At 56.3% G+C, this 17,709-nt stretch overlaps 1 protein-coding gene across 1 annotated transcript; it reads left to right on the top strand.

Moving 5' to 3' along the window:
- Positions 1 to 169: 169 nt before the first annotated feature.
- MMP28 (matrix metallopeptidase 28) lies at positions 170 to 16,627 on the top strand (the record flags this gene model as incomplete). Its single annotated transcript, XM_083875319.1, has 8 exons — positions 170 to 259; positions 7,712 to 7,791; positions 8,476 to 8,639; positions 11,668 to 11,889; positions 12,743 to 12,988; positions 13,364 to 13,513; positions 14,013 to 14,180; positions 15,485 to 16,627. 8 exons carry the CDS (start codon positions 170 to 172, stop codon positions 15,877 to 15,879), a joined length of 1,515 nt encoding a protein of 504 aa, XP_083731445.1. The 3' UTR covers positions 15,880 to 16,627.
- Between the last annotated feature and the right edge of the window lie 1,082 nt (positions 16,628 to 17,709).

The following is a 17,709-nucleotide window of genomic DNA, read 5'->3' as shown; positions in this document are numbered from 1 at the left end:
GGCACGGAGGGAGCTCCCAGAGCAGGGCCAGCCCCTCCGCTCCGTGCTGCCGGCAGAGCCCTGCCCTCGGCAGGGGCTGGGGCTGGAGCTGGGGCTGGGGCCGGGGCGGGGAGAGGCGGCTGGGGCGGCGGCGCCCGGCGCCGAGCGGAGCGGCGGGAGCGGAGCCGGGATGGCTGCACCGCTGCGGGCCGCCCTGGCGCTGGGGCTGCTGGCGGCGGCACGGCCCGCTCCGCCCGCGGGGCAGCGGCGGCAGGCGGAGGTAGGACCGGCACCGGCACCGGCACCGGCACCGGCGGGGAAGGGAGGGGCGGGAGCGTGTCCTGGCTGTGCGTCCCCTGTGTGTCCCCGTGTGCCCGTGGCAGGGGTGTCCCCGTGCCCCGGCTGTGCATGTCCCCGTGCCCGTGTCCCCGTGCCCGTGCCCTGGCTGTGCGTGTCCCTGTGCCCGTGTCCCTGTGCCCGTGTCCCTGTGCCCGTGTCCCTGTGCCCGTGCCCCGGCTGTGCGTGTCCCCGTGCCCATGTCCCCGTGCCCCGGCTGTGCGTGTCCCCAGGGTCCATGCCATAGGCGTGCCCATGCTCTAGGTGTCACTGTCGCTGGTGTGCCCATGTCCCACCAGGTGTGTGCACATCCCCGTGTGCCTGTACCACAGGTGTGTCCGTGCCCCAGGTGTCACTATGTCCCTGGTGTGCCCGTGCCATAGGTATGAACGTGTCCCCAATGCACATCCCCACCACAGGTGAGTGCCCACGAGCTCCTGACACCTGCGCATCCATCCCGTGTGCCCTGGGTCCAGGCAGTGTGTGTGGCACAGGTGTGTGGCAGTGCCATTGGGTTGTGTTGGAAGGCTGGAATGTGTGGCCACATGTGTCCTGTGGAGCTGTGGCACAGAATCACAGACTGCTTTGGGTTAGAATGGACCTAAAACTCATCCCATTCCACCCCCTGCCATGGGCAGGGACACTTCCACTACTCCAGGCTGCTCCAAGCCCTGTCCAACCTGGCCTGGAATATTTCCAGGGATGGGACAGGCACAGCTGCTCTGGCCACTCTGTGCCAGAGCCTCCCCACCCTCACAGGGAAGGATTCCTCCTCAGTTAATCTAAGTCTGCCCTATTTCAGTTTAAAGCCATTCCTCCTTGTCCTAGCTCTCCTTGCTGTCGTCCAAAGTCCCTCTGGAGCTCTCTTGGGGCCCCTTTGGGGATTGGATGGGGCTCTGTGTGTCCCTGGAACCTTCTCTTGTCCAGGATGAACAACCCCAGCTCTCTCAGCCCTTGTCCAGGTGTCCCCACAGGTGATGTTCACCTGCACACCCACCCTGCCACAGCTCCAGCAAGAGAATTCATGCACAGGGAAAAGCCTTCCCATGCCCCAGCATATCAGGAGGGGACAAAAGCCAGTCCTTCCCCTGCCTGCCTCTCCCCAGGGCTGCCCCCATCTCCTCTGTTTGGGTTTCTCCTGTTTGTCCTGCTGTCATTGTCACCCTGTGCCACCGTCCATTCCTGTTTGTTTTGAGAGGACAAGGTATGAGATTTGGCTGGTGAACAAAGGTTCCTATGGGGGATTTTTTTCTTGTTTAGGCCTCGATCCAGTGTACATTTGCACAAATGCTTAATTTTCAACCCCAGCCAGCAAGTCCTGGTGAATTAATTGGGATTTTTGAACACATGCTCTGAGAGGAGAAGAGCACAGGAATGCTCAGAGGCTTGTTTTGATGTGCAGGCTTCTTCTGCTGGGAGATGCTGCTTCAGGGGGGTCATTAATAATTGTGTTTTTTCCACTCTGCACAAACCTCAGCCCAGCCCCTCATGCCACCTGGAGAAAATAAATCTGCAAAGATTTTAATGCTCAGGAAACCAATAATTTAAAACTCAATTTAAAAGAAAACCAGCTGATTGGGAACAACTGGTTTAACAATCCAAAGTGCCTTTCCACCCCTCATTGGTGACTTCTGAGTTCTTGTCCCTTGAAGCTTCAGAACAGATCCCAGGATTGTGGCGAGTCCCTCGTGAGGGGGTGCTGGGCAAGTGATTTTCCTGCCTCCCTGCCTCAGTTTCCCCAAGGGGATGTGTTGTTCTGGCCAGGGACTTTGGGACAACACACACAATGGAAATGCAGAGACTGGGGTGTGGAACTAGTCTAAATAAATGAGCAGTTAATTTTCTTTTAGGAGGAAGCTGAAACTCTCACATAACATCAAATAATTCTGGTGACTTGTGGCTTTCAGAGCACTTCCAGGCTTTGCTTCTAAAACTTTTTTTTAAAGAATTATTCTTTTTTAAAAGCCACAGTTAGCAAAAATAGGTTGTGTAAACTTAGATGCATAAGACTGTGAAAATGTCCATTTGTATGCTTTTCCTGGCTGCTGCCCATGTTTTCACTGCATCCATATCAGCTGCAGTTAAAAAAAAAAAAAAAAAAAAAAAAAAAAAAAAAAAAAAAAAAAAAAAAGACAACCCACATTAAAAAAATAAGGAAATTTAAAAAAAAAATTTAATTTGAAACATTTGTATGTGAAATCATCATCTGCAGATAGGAGAGGGCCCAGCGTAAGAGAGCACATTGTTTGGCAGAGCTGCTGTCTGACTGGGGGGTGGGAATGCCCGAGATTCCCTGAGCCCAGGGGAATTGTGTAAAATACACTGGGCATGTGAGATCTCAGGCTGTGGTGGGAGTGAGGAGCACCGTGAGGTGCTGGTGGAGCCAAAGACAAAGGACAATGAAGTCCCTGCAGAGATTTGTGTGAAAAGCTCCAAGTCTGTTTTGGTGGAAATAAAAATCTGGGGAGAAATTTGAGAAAAAGAGGGAGTGAGAACAGAGAGCTGGACTAACAGACTGAATAATTCTCATTTTGGATTTTTTTCCCCCAATTTTTTCCCCTGTTCTGCCCTTCTCCTCCCCATCTTGCAGTATCTGACACACACTGACTTCTCCTCCTTATCAAAGCAAGGTCTGACATTTCGGGCTGTGTTTGTGCTGGGAAACGCTCCGGTGAGCAGGCTGAGCTGGCTCAGGGAGCAGGAGGCCGGTTGGGATGCAGGATGCTGAGCACAGCTGGGTGGAGGGAGGGTCCCGGATACCACACACACACACACGGTGGGCTCGGGGGTCACCTGGAGCACACGGAAACAAGGCGGAGAAATCCTCCTTCCTGTAAAAAATTCCTGATGGAAGGAGAGGTGGAGAGGAGGAGGAGGAATTACCCCTTTGAGGCATGGCTGGGCTCTGCACCACCCGTGAGAGCTCATCTCCCGCCGGCGCGGATGTGGCGAGCGGCTCCGGGTCCCCCGGTGTGATTTACAGATTTACAGCCCGTGAGTCAGCGCAGCGCAAACAGCCCGCCTTTCTTCCTGCTGCTCCCCCAAAACAATCCTCACTTGTTAGGGCAAATATCGCCCGGCGGGCAAGGGCAGCGGGAACGGCGCCTTCCCCCGGCTCCCACCCCGGTGGAGGGCAAGACTGGTTCCTTTTCTCTTCCTTAGACACGAAAACACGACCAGTCCTGCGTGACCCAACTGGTTTGTCAGCCGCTCTGGTATTCGCAGGGGGAGGTTTGGCCAAGCCCAGTGCTCTTCCCTTGTTTTCCCCAAGTGCTTTGGGTGCCTTTCAGGGGTTTTGGTGGCACGGTTGGGGTGGGGGGTGCTGGGGGTGCCGGGGCAAAGCTGCCAGATGTTTCCCAACGGGTTATCACAGAGCCGTGGGTTGGTTTGGGTGGGAAGGAACCTTAAAGCTCACCTCATTCAACCCCCTGCCATGGGCAGGGACACCTTCCTCTAGGCCATGCTCATCCTGAGTTGCTGCTGGAGTTTGCCTCCTGGTACCCCTGTAAAGGTGGAGTTATCCCAGTGTTCCTGGGGAATGGCAAACCCAGCTCCAGGCCACATCCAAACCGTTAGTGAAACCAGGAGGGGGTTTAGTTAGACCTGGCTCACTGCTTCTCAGCATTAGAAGATCGCGTGTGACAATAAAAGCAGTTTAGAGCACCCTCAGCTCCACGTCTTTAGTGGCAAGTGGATTATTTGCTGCTAAAGTGGATTTTTCAGGAGTGGTAGGTGGGACAGGAGATCCCTGCAGGGCTGGGTTAGGCACAGCGGGGAACATCCCAGCAGCCTGATGGGGCTTTGACCACGCTCCATCACCAGCGCACAGAACCAGCTGAGGTTTCACTGCCTTTTCAGCGGGAGGACAGCCCGGCTGTGTACCGGCTAATGCCCCTTCTCGTGTGTCTCCCCGCCTCTATAGATATAATATTTATAGAGATATTTATACACACACTTAAACAAAAGCGGCGCGGCCACTCTGCCTGAGGCTTTGCAGGGATGAGCGGAAGCAAATGAGCGTTTTTTATTTGATGTGACACCTTCTGGAGGCAGCAGCGACCCGACGGGCTGGAGGAGCCGCTGCTCCTCCTGTGACCACACCGAAACACGGCCCGGGCCGGCTCTCCTTGTGCGTGAGCTGCGGGAAACTGGGGAGGGAAAGCAGGAGCCGCTGTGCCCGTTTGGGCGGTGAGATGATGCGGGATGAGCCTGGGGATGCCAGAATTAGGGTTTAGGATCCACCTGGGCCGTCTCATGATTTAAAACAAAAGACTTTAGAGGTGCAGCATGGCCTGTAATCACGACACAGAAAGCCACAGAACTTGTCCCCGGCAGAGCAGAGGGGCCGCGGGCAGCAGGAGCTCAGTGTGAGGCTTCTCCGGTGCCCAGCCGGTGGAAAGGAGCCAGAGGCGGCGTGTCCGGAGGGGAGAGCGGGCAGGAGCCCAGCCTGCTGTCTCGGCACTCTCGTTATCCCAGTTTGCAGGCGGGGAGGGCTGATTGTGTTTGCCGCTGGCCGTCTTCCATTCGGGATGCCTGTGGTGGAGGGCAAGGTGTTTCCTTGGCTTTAGCCAAGGCAGAGATGATTTCCAGGGTCGCAAGAGGCTCCGCGTCAGAGCCCTGAGATGGGAAGGGCCCCTCTGTCCCCCCCGGGCTCCTCCCGCTGTCCCTGCTGCAGCCCCGGAGGTTTCTCTGCCCCAGCACTGGCTCCCAGGCAGCCAGACCCATCCTCCCCATGCAGAGCAGGAGCTGGGCATATTTCATATTAATGTTTCTCTTGGTTTCCTGCTGTTTTTCTTTTCCCATTGTATGGAAAAGAGCGTTTCCCCGTCTGGGGCAGGAGGGAGGGGGTTTTCCCAGCACGGCCAGACTTTGCACTGCAGCCTCTGGAGAGGTTTAATGGGCTGCTGCCAGATTCCAGCCAGCCCTGACAGAGCCTGGCTGGGCTCTGGGGGGTTGTGCAGTGCTGGGGGAGCCTCAAGCACTAGTTTGGGCACAGGACACTGTGGCATGGGGCTCTTAGATTCCCCCAGACCCCAAAAACCCCTGCATTTGTATGTTCTGTGCTCAGGTAACTACCTGAAGGAGTGGGGGATCAACACATCCCTCTCCCGCAGCTCTGTGTTTCCAGGACCACCATCACCCTCAGCTGACAGTAGATGTGTCTAGAAAATGTAATAAAATTTCTCCTGATGGTTTTGAGCCAAAGACTTGGTGTGTGAGAGAACCTCAATGTGCACAGGCCAGAAACTACAGAGAAAAAGCTGCTTTGCTTGGACTGGCAAAGCTCAAGGAGCTCTGGGCAGAAATGATAAGCCCAGTGGCCTCTGTGCCTTCTGATGCTGCTCAAGAGCAGCTGGTGGGACAGGGGTTGCTTTTTTCACTGTGCACCCTGACATGTCCAGATGGGGTTTCAAGCCTTCATGAGGTCATGGTGAGGAAAAAGCATTTTCACGCTTTATGGATGGGATTGTGTTGGGTTACAGATGAGGAAAGAGCTTCAGGTTGTGCTGAGTGAGTGCAAAACTGTGTTAGAGAAGGTTCAGACTGAGAGCCAGGACTTTTCATCTGGGTGTTTTCAGCTCACATTTGTCTGCACTGATGTCACCACTGGGATCTTCACCCTGCACCCTTATATGTAACTGCTGGTTTTGTGCTTCTGGAGGAGAACTTTATAAAAATACAAGCACAGAGGGAAAAGGCCAGATTCCTTCTCTTCTCCAGATACTCTGAGATTACTCCAAGCCACCCCATCCCCAGGATGCTGCTCCATCCCTGCGTGCTCATCCTGAGCTGTGGCTGGATTTTGCCTCCTGGTACCCCCATAAAGGTGGGGTTATCCCAGTGTTCCTGGGGAATGGCAAATCCAGGCTGGATGGTCCATCTCTGGGCAGAGGTGTTGTGGCTTCTCCTGATGAACAAGCCAATGCTCTCCCTGCCAGTGTGGCACTTGCCTGATTTATCCCCAGTGGACCAGTGTGAGGTGTCTGTGTGACTCTGGCCATGCTCAGGCTCCTGCTGCTGCAGCCTGGCACTGCTGGGATGAGCTGCTGGTGCCTCCAGCTGGGACAGGCAGCTTTGGTGGGAAAAACAACCAAATTCTTTGTGTGGGACTGAATGAAGAGCGTGTCCAGACAGGAATCTGTGCTGGTCCTCTGCCGGAGGGGGATGCTCCAGGTAGAAGGGGTGTAAAGGAGGAGATGAAACTTGAGGAGATCTGGTCGGCAGAGCCCACCTGGATGTGCCCGCGGGGGGGATGTGTTTGGGATGGCGTGAGGATGACTGGTAGTGACAAGCTGAAGGTTTGGGCAGGAGGAGGAGAGGGAGAGGCCCTGGCACACCTCGGGACTGTCACATCCATAAGCCATCCCTGCCCCTCGCAGGAAGCGCTGCTGTCTCCTCTGCGGGGACATAAAGGAGAACTGGGTCACCCACAGTGAGGAGGTCAACACTCCAACCCCCTCCTTTTCCCGGCCCCGAGTTGAGCCGGGAGGGAAACAGCTTTACAAACACCCGTTTTCCCAGAGGGAAGCCCCGGCCGCGCTATCTGGGTCAGCCCGTGGCATTCCTGGTGCTCAGCTCACCTCTCCTTTGGGATGCGGGGAAAGGAAGCTGCCACTTTCGCTTTTTATTCTGATTATTATTCACGGCTGTAACCGCGGCTCTGCTGCACTAACAGGATGCCGGGCAGCTTGTTTGTCTCCTGCAGACATCCCTGGCGGCGGGGCAGGCGGGCGTGGAGCATTCCCGGCTATTAACTCCTCCAAGAGCCGGGCAGCAGCCCGAGCCGTTTATTTTCTTTAACATACAATTTAAGTGCTGGAGCAAGTTCAGAGAGGCAATCTCCGTCCGTGTCAAGGGCCGATAAGAAGAAGAATGGTTTGGCAAAGCCAATTGCCCCCGGAGCGTCCCCAGTTTGCAGCAGCACATCCTGCGTGGGGCTGGGGGGAGGCTGCGGCCTGAGCCCGTCTCACCCCGCCCTGCTCATGGCCACAGCACTTGGGCCTTTGTTTGAGCCACTGCCTTGAGACAGGGCGATTAGACTGTGGCTTTGGCGGGTTTGGTCGCCTCTGGCTGCGGATGACATGGCAGCAGAGGGTTTTGACCTCTCTCGTTCCTTCCTACGCCTCCATCGTGCTGTGGCCAAATCCCTGAGAGCCAAACAAAACCATGGGGAGGAGACACACAGCGACCTGTACGGGCACAGGGGGAGCGGCTGCTTCAGGTGCAGAGCAAAACAAATGGGCATTTGCTCTCCGGAGCAAAACAAGTGGGCATTTTTGGGTTTGCAGCACTCATCTCATCTCCTGTTTCCCTTTTGGCCATCTCATCTCCTTTTTCCCTCCTTCCCAAGCCAACACGCGCCTGAGCTGCACCTTCTCCCATTTTTTTCTTGCAGCTCTTCCTGGAGAAATACGGCTATTTCAGCGGGCCGGGGGCCGGCACACACAGCCAGGCCGAGTTCACCGAGGCGCTCAGGTAGGAGCAGGAGCCTTGAATTCAACGCTGCAGTCAAAACAGCAGCTCCAGCTGCAGGGATGCTGCCAGCACTCTGAGGGTCTGTTTTTTTGCAGCCAGAAGGGTCTTTTTGCAGCCGGTCTCACGGTCTGATGCTAAAGCACAGCCAGTCCTTTTTGGAAAGGCGGGTCCGTGCCCGGCTGGGTGCCGGCTGCTGGCACCCCCCTCTGCCTGCTTTATTTGCCTTTTATGGCCCGCTGCTCGCCTCGCAATAAAATCTGCGGGGAGGCCGAGCTCGGGGAGGGCTGGGAGATGTCAGAGGGGGTGACCTGGCAGTTCCTGCCTGGGCTTCTCCTGAGCTCATCACCTCGGCCCTGGGAGCATTCCGGCCTTCGCCTTGTGCAAATGCACCAAATGCAAAATTAAATGTGAAGTCAAAAAGCTGGGGTTAAAAACACAGGGTTTTAAACCCCCAATTTTTAACTGGGGATAAAAAAATAGGTTCCCCTATTTGCTTTTGCCCTGCTGGGAGGTGACTTGCAGGTCGGCTGTGGTTGCTGAGCCAAATCTTCCTTGTTTTACTAACAGGATGAAGTTTTGAAGCTCGTGGGGTGAAAATCCTGGCTCAGGTCAAACCCCCCGGCACAACCATAACCAAACCCTGCCCACGGGATGTGGGGGCTGATATCTCCCCTCCTTTCACAGGGATTTCCAGCGGGTGACCCACCTCCCGCTCAGCGGGGTGCTGGATGCCCCCACCCTCCATCAGATGGCCCTGCCGAGGTGTGGCACCGATGACGGCGACAGCCGAGCTGCCGGGACACGCCAGGGGTCCCTCGCCCGGCGCCACAGGCGCACGGCACAGCACGGTGAGCACCGGCACCCCCCGGGCTTTGGGGTCTGGGCTGCTCGGCTCTCCCGTCCTGGGCTCGTGGGGAGGCTGCTGTGGGTGGGAGGTGCAGCCCCACTGGCACAGCATCCAGCCCAGGACACGCTCGGAGGTTATTTTTAAAGGTCTTTATTTTTAGTTGGTCTCTGTGGCTTGATGTCAGCAGTGATTAGGGATGTGAGTCCTGCTTGTGGGAGAATTCAGCTCTCTGGGGTGGTGTTACTGCTGCTGTGGAAGCCAGGACATCTCCCAGAGAGCACTCAGGTCCCCGTGGCCCCACACTCAGCTGTGCTGGCAGGGGCTGGCACACGGTGAAGTTATCTCCAGGTTTTGCTGACCTTTGGGACTTGTAATGCACATTAGGGACAGCAGTAACCAAAAACCTGCCAGCACTTGGCTGCCTGACCTGGGAATCATTTCACCCGTGTTAAGGGGTTTAACTCTGCTCCAAGCATCCTTCTGTGCTCCTGTGTGTCCAGGACTGGGCCTCCTGTCCCTTGTGAGCTCTCTTTGGGCTTGCAGATGAATAAGTGGATTCCTAGAGAGCAAGGGGCCCGGGCCCAGCTGTGCTTAGGACATGGGAAAACCGAAGGCGAGATTAAGAAAAGGCTCTGTGCCGTGTCAGGCTGTCTGTGCATCTGGCAGGGCTGGTGATGGATGGCCCCAGGAGAGCCCTGTCACCCTCCTGCAGCCTCTGGATTTCCTTCCAAAACCCCAACATGCAGCGTGTCCTTTCAGAGGCCATCCTGTGCCCAGGACACGTGGGCAGTGGGCAGAGCAGGAAGGACAAACAGCAGGAGATGGGCAAACAGAAGCAGCCAGTGCTCTGTGGCTCATGAGGCTCCTTTTAGGGGATCACAGATGTGGGTGGGTGTCAAGAGATGCCCAGTGGCTCAAGGAAAGGGCAGAAAAGGGCTCAGTGTGGCACTGGTTATTGCTCTGATGATCTGATACCACAGGCAGCAGGGATGGGAGCAGCACATCAGCACCCATGGGCTGGATGGGAGACAGGGGGTGCCCGCGGGGCTGGAGGCTTTGTGCTGTTTATCCTGCTTGGAGCAGGAAACCCTGGCAGCTGAGCCAGCAAAGTGCTTTGTTATCCACCCTTCTCCCAGAGGGCTCTCTGTTATCCACCCTCTCCCTGGGCAGCCCCTCTGTCCCTCATCCCACTGGCTTGGGGCACTCTCAGAGCCCAGCACAGGGGCAAAAGCCAAGCCCTCCTCTTCCCAAGAACCAGCCTTGCTAACCCAGCCTTGACCATCCTCCTCTGCTCCTGTGGAGGGAAGGATGGGATGCCAGGGCTTTGTTTTAGGGCTGCAGCCATCCAGGCAAGCTTTTAGCTTTTGCTGTGCAGAGTGGAAGCTCGTCTGTGTCCCTTTGGAGCTGGAGCCCATCATTGCACTGACAAGCAGTGGGAACTGATTCTGTCCCCAGGAGTGTGCCCAGAGTCTCCCCAGCCATGGGCTGCTCAGAAATGGGGGAGAAAGAGGCAGAGCTGGGCTGGGATGTCTGCCAGGTTTGCTGGGAGGCTCAGCTCAGAGGCAGAGCAGTGAGGCCCAGCGTGCTGCCAGCTCTGTTCCCCCTGTTTTCCTGCACATCTGGAGCAGAGGCAGATGCTGGAGGTCTGTCTCCACTCCCACGCCTCAGCACCAGCTCTGGCACCCAAATCCCTCTAGGGCCCCATGGCTTTTCTCCTGCTCCCACATGCCTCCAGATAAATATGATCCCAGGGCTCTGGAGTCCCACAGCTGCCAAGGGGTGCTGGAGGAGGAGGAGGAAGAGGAGGAGGAGGAGGCTGTGATGCTGCTCAGCAAATATGTGAACTCTCCTCTTTTCCCTCCTGTCTGGTAGGGGGGTTGGGGGAGCTTGGGGGGAGCCACAAGGCTTGTCCCCTTCATCCTTGTCCCCAGTTGTCCTGGTGGTTTCAGAGCTCTGTCTCCCCTGAAAGCTTTGAAGGAATCCTTGGGCACTAAGCTGTGCCCCCAAGGTGCTGCAGAGAGCCCTTCCCACTCCTTTGCCCTCGTCCCACCTTTTCAGAGGTGGCTTTGATTCTTCTCCCTGAAATCCAGACCTTGGGCTGCATCCTCTGGGCTTGAAGCTGGAATCAGGCAGCGCACCTCCTAACAGGGACCCATGCTGGATTTGGCTCTGGATTTGGCTCCCTCAACTCCCAGCTTTGTCTCAGGAAAAAACCACAACATTTCCAGAGTTTCCTTCCACTCAGGCAGCCCCTGTGTGGAAGGACAAGCCCAGGTTGCCAGGCTGTGTTGCAATAGGACACAAAATAAGGATGCTTGTCAGTCAGAAGGCAGTAGAAATCAGAGGGTTTTATTTACAATTCATTCAGTCCTTTTATGACATGCTGCCCTAAAAGACACATTATTGGTCCATAGGACTGACACCTCTCCCATTGGCTGAGTGACAGAAATAGCAAACAACACCTGTTGTTATGGGAAAGGAATATTGTTTACACAAGGTTGTTTTGGGAAAAAGAAAAATGGTTGAAAATTTTCCCTTGGGAAGAGCTCAGCAATTCTCAGGCTCAGAAAGTATCGAGTCCACTCCTTTGCCTTTGTCCCACCTTTTCAGAGGTGGCTTTGATTCCTCTCCCTGAAATCCAGCCCTTGGGCTGCATCTTCTGGACTTGAAGCTGGCATCAGGCAGCTGATCTCCTAGCAGGGACCCATGCTGGATTTGGCTCTGGAGAGGATGGCGAGCCAAAGGCTAAGTTCAACCATGGTGCCACAGCTTCTCATCTCCTCAGAGAGATTTCAGGGTTTGGTTGCAGCTCCATCCTTGGGTGGGCTCTAGTGGTGGAACCTTCAGAAGGATTTAATTGCAGTGCTGTGGCTGGTGGTGCCGCACCCGCCTCAACTCCCAGCTTTGCCTTGGGAAAAACACAAAGTGTTTTTTCCATGGTTTTCCACACAGTTTCCTTCCACTCAGGCAGCCTTCCCCTGTGTGGAAGGACAAGCCCAAAGTGCTGCACTGATCCTGTCCCGTTGCAGGCGGGCGCTGGCCCAAGCGGCACCTGACGTACCGTGTGGTGAACTGGCCGCCGTACCTGCCGCAGCACGAGGTGCGCCTGGCCGTGAGAGCCGCCTTCGAGCTCTGGAGCAACGTCTCCTCCCTGCTCTTCTGGGAGGCTCATGAGGGCCCCGCTGACATCCGCCTCACCTTCTTCCACGGGGACCACAACGATGGACTCAACAACGCCTTCGATGGGCCAGGTGCTAGTCACTCCCCCCTCGTAAGCTTCTCTTTTACACCAACGTGGGCTCTTCCCCGGCAGGGAGGAGGGATGGGTTTGTGGTGGGCTGGGGGTGATGGAGGCTCTGCACTCTCTCTCTAGCCTAGTTTGCACCAGTTTGCTGTTTGATTTGGGATCTCCTCTCTCAGCTCTGCAACAGAGCTCTGCCACCAAGGCATCTCAGATGTTCCCTACAGGCCCTCAAGGAGCTCTCCCCATTTGACAACACCCTCCAAACACAGGCTCCTCCAAAAAACCCTAAAACTGATGCACACTTAGGCAAACCAGAGCTGCATGTGCCCGCTGCTCCGTGGTCCCTTGTAGTGTTGTGGCAGGATTGTAAAATGCTGATCCTTTCTCAAAGTGCCCCCTTCAGAAGCTGCTCAGAGCAGGTCACAAGAACAGCCATTTCAAGTCCATGCACACATTCATGCCTCAGCAGAGGAAAGACATGTATGATCCTGTATGATATTTTCCAGCAAGGTTTATTTCAGCATAAAGGGATCAGGGACAGAAGACCCAGACCATGTGCAGCTCAGAGTTTAAGTACGGGGTCAATGGTCAATGATCTGAGGGCACAAGGGTGGTACAAAGGGCAAGGACCTATAGAGAGGTATGAGGGATGAACATCTGGGGAGGGCAGGGTTAAGTGACCGATGAAGGAAGCAATCCAGGGTAGATAGGCAGTACTTCTGCAAGACGTCATGAAGGAACTCTTCTCTTTCAGCCCAGGCAGGGAACTCTATAAAAAATCTCCCCAGGGAAAAACCTGGAAGTTTCCCTGAGGGTGTTTTTAGGGTTCCCACAATCCCTGACAGCTCTGGTGTCTCCAGGAGGTGCCCTGGCTCACGCCTTCTTCCCCCGGCGAGGAGAAGCGCACTTTGACAGCGCCGAGCGCTGGTCCCTGCACAGCGGCAAGGGACGGAACCTCTTCATCGTGGTGGCCCACGAGGTGGGGCACACCCTGGGCCTGCAGCACTCCCCTGTGAAGAGTGCCCTGATGTCTCCCTACTACAAGAAGCTCAGCAAGGATTTTGTCCTCAGCTGGGATGATGTCCTGGCCATTCAGAATTTGTACGGTGAGCCTGGCTTCCCTGAGCATCCTTTGGTCCCTCCAGGGCTGTTCTCTGGGATGGAGAGGGAGCAGTAGGGATGGAAGCAGGTCCCTGTAAAGGGCAGAGGGCTACAGTCATGTGGGCCCCATCCCTGTGTGTGGCTGGGGAGGAAAATGCAGGGGAGTGGGACAGGTATCAGGGCCTCCAGAGCAGGGAAAGCTGGATTTGTTGCCCACTTGTCTGCTGGTACATGTTTTTTGGGGTGCCAAGGGATTTTTGCCACCACCATACAGAGTGGGACAAGCAGTATTTGGACCCTTGGGAGTCCCAGCCCTGTGCTTTGGGAGAAGTTGTTTCTCTGCCCCTTCTCCGGACTCATCACCCCTTGTTCCATCCCAGGAAAGCCCTCCAAGGGCTCGGCGATCCAGCTCCCAGGAAAGGTCTTCACTCACTTCCAGGACTGGAACACGGACCTTTACGGCAGGGACCGACAGCAGAGGAGCCTCAGCACCTATTACTGCCACTCCTTCTTTGATGCCATCACTGCTGGTGGGTGTTGGCCAGTGTGATCCTCCCCCAAAACGTGCACCCCCAAAACGTGCACCCCCAAAACGTGCACCCCCAACCCCTTGTCCCAGTGCTGCTGCAGCTCCCAGTGGTGGCAAAGGTGGGTTTGACTCGTCCACAGCTCCAGGCACTGGTGGCATCACTGATGCACAGTGAAGCAGTGCACCTTGAGGTCACAGAAATGTGTCAGGAGCAGGGAAAACATCCTAAAACTTGGGCCATGGCAAGGATTAATCACTGGAGGAGCTCAGCTGTGCAAGATAAGCCTTGGACTGTGGTCAGCATTTACCCTCTCATGGCTGGAGGGGAGGCATGAATTATGGAAGCTGAGGGGGTGGCTGGAAAGGCAGGAGGAATCATCCAAATCCTAAAGATCCCCAGACCACTACGGGGCTGCACGGGGAGGAGAGGGGAGCTGGGCAACAGTGGTGGGTGGTTCAATAAAATACCTCACCTGGGGCACCCTCCCTCTGCCTCACAGACGGGGACCACAACCTCTACATCTTCAAGGGCAGCCACTACTGGGTGGTGACAGCGAGTGGCAACGCCAGTGACCCACGGCCACTGCAGCCACGCTGGCCCGGCCTCCCCGCCGGCATCGACGCCTGCGCCTGGTCCCAGCTCACCGGCAAGTTTTACTTCTTCAAAGGTGGGTGAGGCCCGGGCAGGGAACTCCCCTTGGGGCTGCCACTGCTCCTCCCTGTGGTATCTGGCTGGAGCCACACAGCTCCTGTTTGTGTCCCCTCCCGCTGGTCCCCTCCCAGTGCAGAGCTGGGGCATTGCTGTGTCCTGGGTGTGCAAAACCCTGGGCTCGGTGCCCTGTCGTGGGTGAACCACATGTCCCTGAGCCACATCACCTCCTCGTGCCTCAGTGTCCCCATCAGGAGAGCAGCACTCCCTGCTGTGTCAAAGCAAATCCAGGTGCACTGGTGGGTTTTGGGGGGGAAATGCTCCCCAAAACATGAGGTGCAGGAGGGTGTGTGTGGGTTTCATGGTGCACGTGGATCCCTGTGTTGTGCCTGGAGGCTGAGCTGCCCTGGGAGCTGGGATGCCATCCTTAAACTGCCCCAGGAGCTGGGATACACCCAGAAACTGCCCCAGGAGCTGGGATACCATCCAGAAACTGCCCCAGGAGCTGGGATACCATCCATGACCTGCCCCAGGAGTTGGGATATCATCCACAAACAGTCCCAGGAGCTGGGATATCATCCTTAAACTGCCCCAAGAGCTGGGATACCATCCAAAAATTGCCCCAGGAGCTGGGATACCATCCAAAAATTGCCCCAGGAGCTGGGATACCATCCATGAGCTGCCCGGCAGCCAGATGGCGAGAGGAAGGTCAAACCAGGCAGCCTGGCTGCCAGGGTCAGCCCCAGCTTTTAATGGAAACCAGTCACTATTTGTTCAGAAAAGGGGCTTTGTGCTGCAGCTGGGTGAGAGCCAAAGCCCCTCTGCCTCCCCAGCCCTCGCAGCTCCCTCTGTTCTCCCCAGGGCTGCGTTGGGCTGTGCCTTGTGAGCAGAAAGGGGCTTTTGTCTGGCCTGTAGTGGGGACAGGGCGCTGTGGGGACAGCCAGGCCACCAATCCCCACTGCAATCCCTGCTGCAGTGCTGGTCTTGGATGTCCCAGCCCCGGTTGGATGTTTCTGTCTGTCCCATTCGCTGTGCAGAACTAGGGGCAGGTCTGCCAGAAGCAGCATGGTGGTGGCCTTGCTCTGTCCCTGGTGGTCTCTTTCCATGCCTTCAAGCCCCTGAGTCTCCATGCCTCAGTTTCCCCCCAGCCTGCTGCTGGGGCAGCCCCGCAGTGGTTCCTGTCGGGTCACCAGTGGGACGGGAGGGGTGGGATGGATATCACTGACACTCCACAAGGCTGGTCCCGTGGCCGGGTCTGTCCACATCTACCGGAGCTCCTCCTGCCGCGGACCCCTCTGGTCTAACCCCTCCCCGTTCCCGCAGGTGGCCGATGCTGGCGCTACGCGGGCTCCGAGCTGGAGGCGGGATTTCCCCGCAAATGCAGCGCCCTGGGCTTCCCTCGGCACCCGGACACGGCGCTCTACTTCCAGCAGCTCCGGCGGCTCGTCCTCTTCAAAGGCCCCAAGTACTTCGTGGTGGGCGAGGAGCCGCTGGGCGTGGAGCCCTATTACCCCCGCAGCCTGCGGGACTGGGCAGGGCTGCCCCCGGGCACGGCCGGGGCTCTCACCCACCGCGACGCCTCCGTCTACTTCTTCCGCGACCACCAGTACTGGAAATTCGACCAGGCCAAGCTGAGAGTGGTGGCCACCGGCAAATGGGCCACGCAGCTGGCCTGGATGGGCTGCTGGGATGCCAACAGTGAGCAGGTTCTTTCCTGAGCACGGCCCGAGGGGGAGGAACGGGGCTCTGGAGAGCTCGGCTCACTCACTGCTGCCTGGATGCCTCCTCGTGTGACTCTGGGCTCCATCTGAGGATGGCTGGGCAGGGACTGCCTGCCCGTGGGATGGTGGAGCAGTGACCCAGCAGAGCTCGGATGCAGCTGGGATGGGTGTGCCAAGGCCAGGTGGCCTGGAGGCTTTGGGACACAATATTTTTTATTTTTTTTTTAAATACCACCAAAGAATGCATCAGCCATGGAGACTGCAAACACGCCCATTTCTGTTAACTTTCAGGATATTGTTACACACGTTTTTCGAGCCAGGACTGGGGCTTGGTGATATTTTTTGATACCTTTTTTGATACTCATTGGTATTTTCCTACAGTCAGGTGGAGAAGCATCTCGAAGCTGCTTAATTTGGGGTTTGGATGGTTTTAAATAACAGACTGAGAACGTCTCCTGCTTACAACTAAAAGAAAAGAGACATTTAGACAAAAATTTGGGTCCATGTGGAGCTTTGCCCCTGCTGTTTGTTCAGACCCTGGGGTACGGAGGTTTGGGGATGCTTTGCTGGGCTGTGCTCACATCCCAGTGCTTTGCTGAGGCACCATCTGGAGACACCACCACAGTGGGATTTGGGGATGAAAGCAGAGGGGTTTGGTGCAGGAGCCTCTTTGGGGTGGGAAGAAAGGGGAGGCTCAGCTGAGCTGCTGGCCATGTCACTGTGCAGTTCACAGGCTGCAGGAGCATTGGCTTTTGGAGGGGTTTGGGGTGCCTGGGTGGGTTCTCTGGTGTCTAACAAGGGTTGTGCTCACCTGGCAGCCCTCACTGTGTGCAGAGAAAGTGCCAAGGGTTGTATTCACCTGGCAGCCCTCACTATGTGCAGGACAGTGCCTGTGCTCTGCTGTCTCTGCAAGGGATGGGATCAGTGAATTTCTGAGTCCCTGAGCCCCACCTGGATGAACGGGGGTGACAAGTAACTGGGGGAGGAGGGGAAGAGGAGAGGATGAGCAGGACAGAGGGACATGTCTGTGCATGCAGGCTCACAGGGACAGTGGGGCTGCACATTCCTCATTCCTTTCCCGAGGCAGACTCCCCACCTGGAAACGCTCCTGGCTCCTGGGCACGGTCACCAGCCATGTCTGCAAAGGGGCCGTGGTGTCCCAGCGCTGGGGGATTCACCTCAGCTTCCCAAGGCTGGAATCCTGAGGCATTGGTGCTGAAGACTAGGCTCAGCTTTATTAAATGATTTATTGAACCTATTTATCCCAGGTTCTCTCAGACCCCAGCATGGCTTTGGTCCTGCTGTGCCATGTCAGGGCGCTGGGGTGCCACATCAGGGTGCCCCTCTGATGCCAGCAGCTTCAGGGATTCCTCTTTTACCAATCTTTGCCTATTCTAGACCTTCCCTGCAGAGCAGGGCTTGCCCCAAGCAGGATGCCAGGGCTGGTGCTTCCCAAGGGCTCTTGGTGCTGCTAGATGCCAGAGTGTGGCAGGATGGGGAGCCAGCACTCTCCCCATTCTCCATCACATTCTTCCCATTCTCCATCACATCTGTGAGTGAGCCCTTCATGTGCAGACACAGACACAGGGTCTTCATCTGCCTAAAACCTCCGGGGACTTTCCACGTTGCCAAAGAAACGCGCCCGCAGCGTTTTTCGTTGGAATTGAATAATAATAAGACGTGTCCTGACGTTTCCTGCAGGGAGTCCCAAGGGCTTGGAGACCTGACAGCAAATAAAACCAGCCTCTGGATGTGTGGCCTTGGGATTTGTGCTTGCTTTCATGTCACACTTTGGGTTTGGGTTTTGTTTTTTGAAGCAAATCTCCG

This window comes from Zosterops lateralis, assembly GCF_965231275.1.
Source record: "Zosterops lateralis genome assembly, chromosome: 19".
Classification (NCBI taxonomy): Eukaryota; Metazoa; Chordata; class Aves; order Passeriformes; family Zosteropidae; genus Zosterops; species Zosterops lateralis.
The sequence above is the reverse complement of the archived record's forward strand: the minus strand, read 5'-3'. Positions and strand labels throughout refer to the sequence as shown.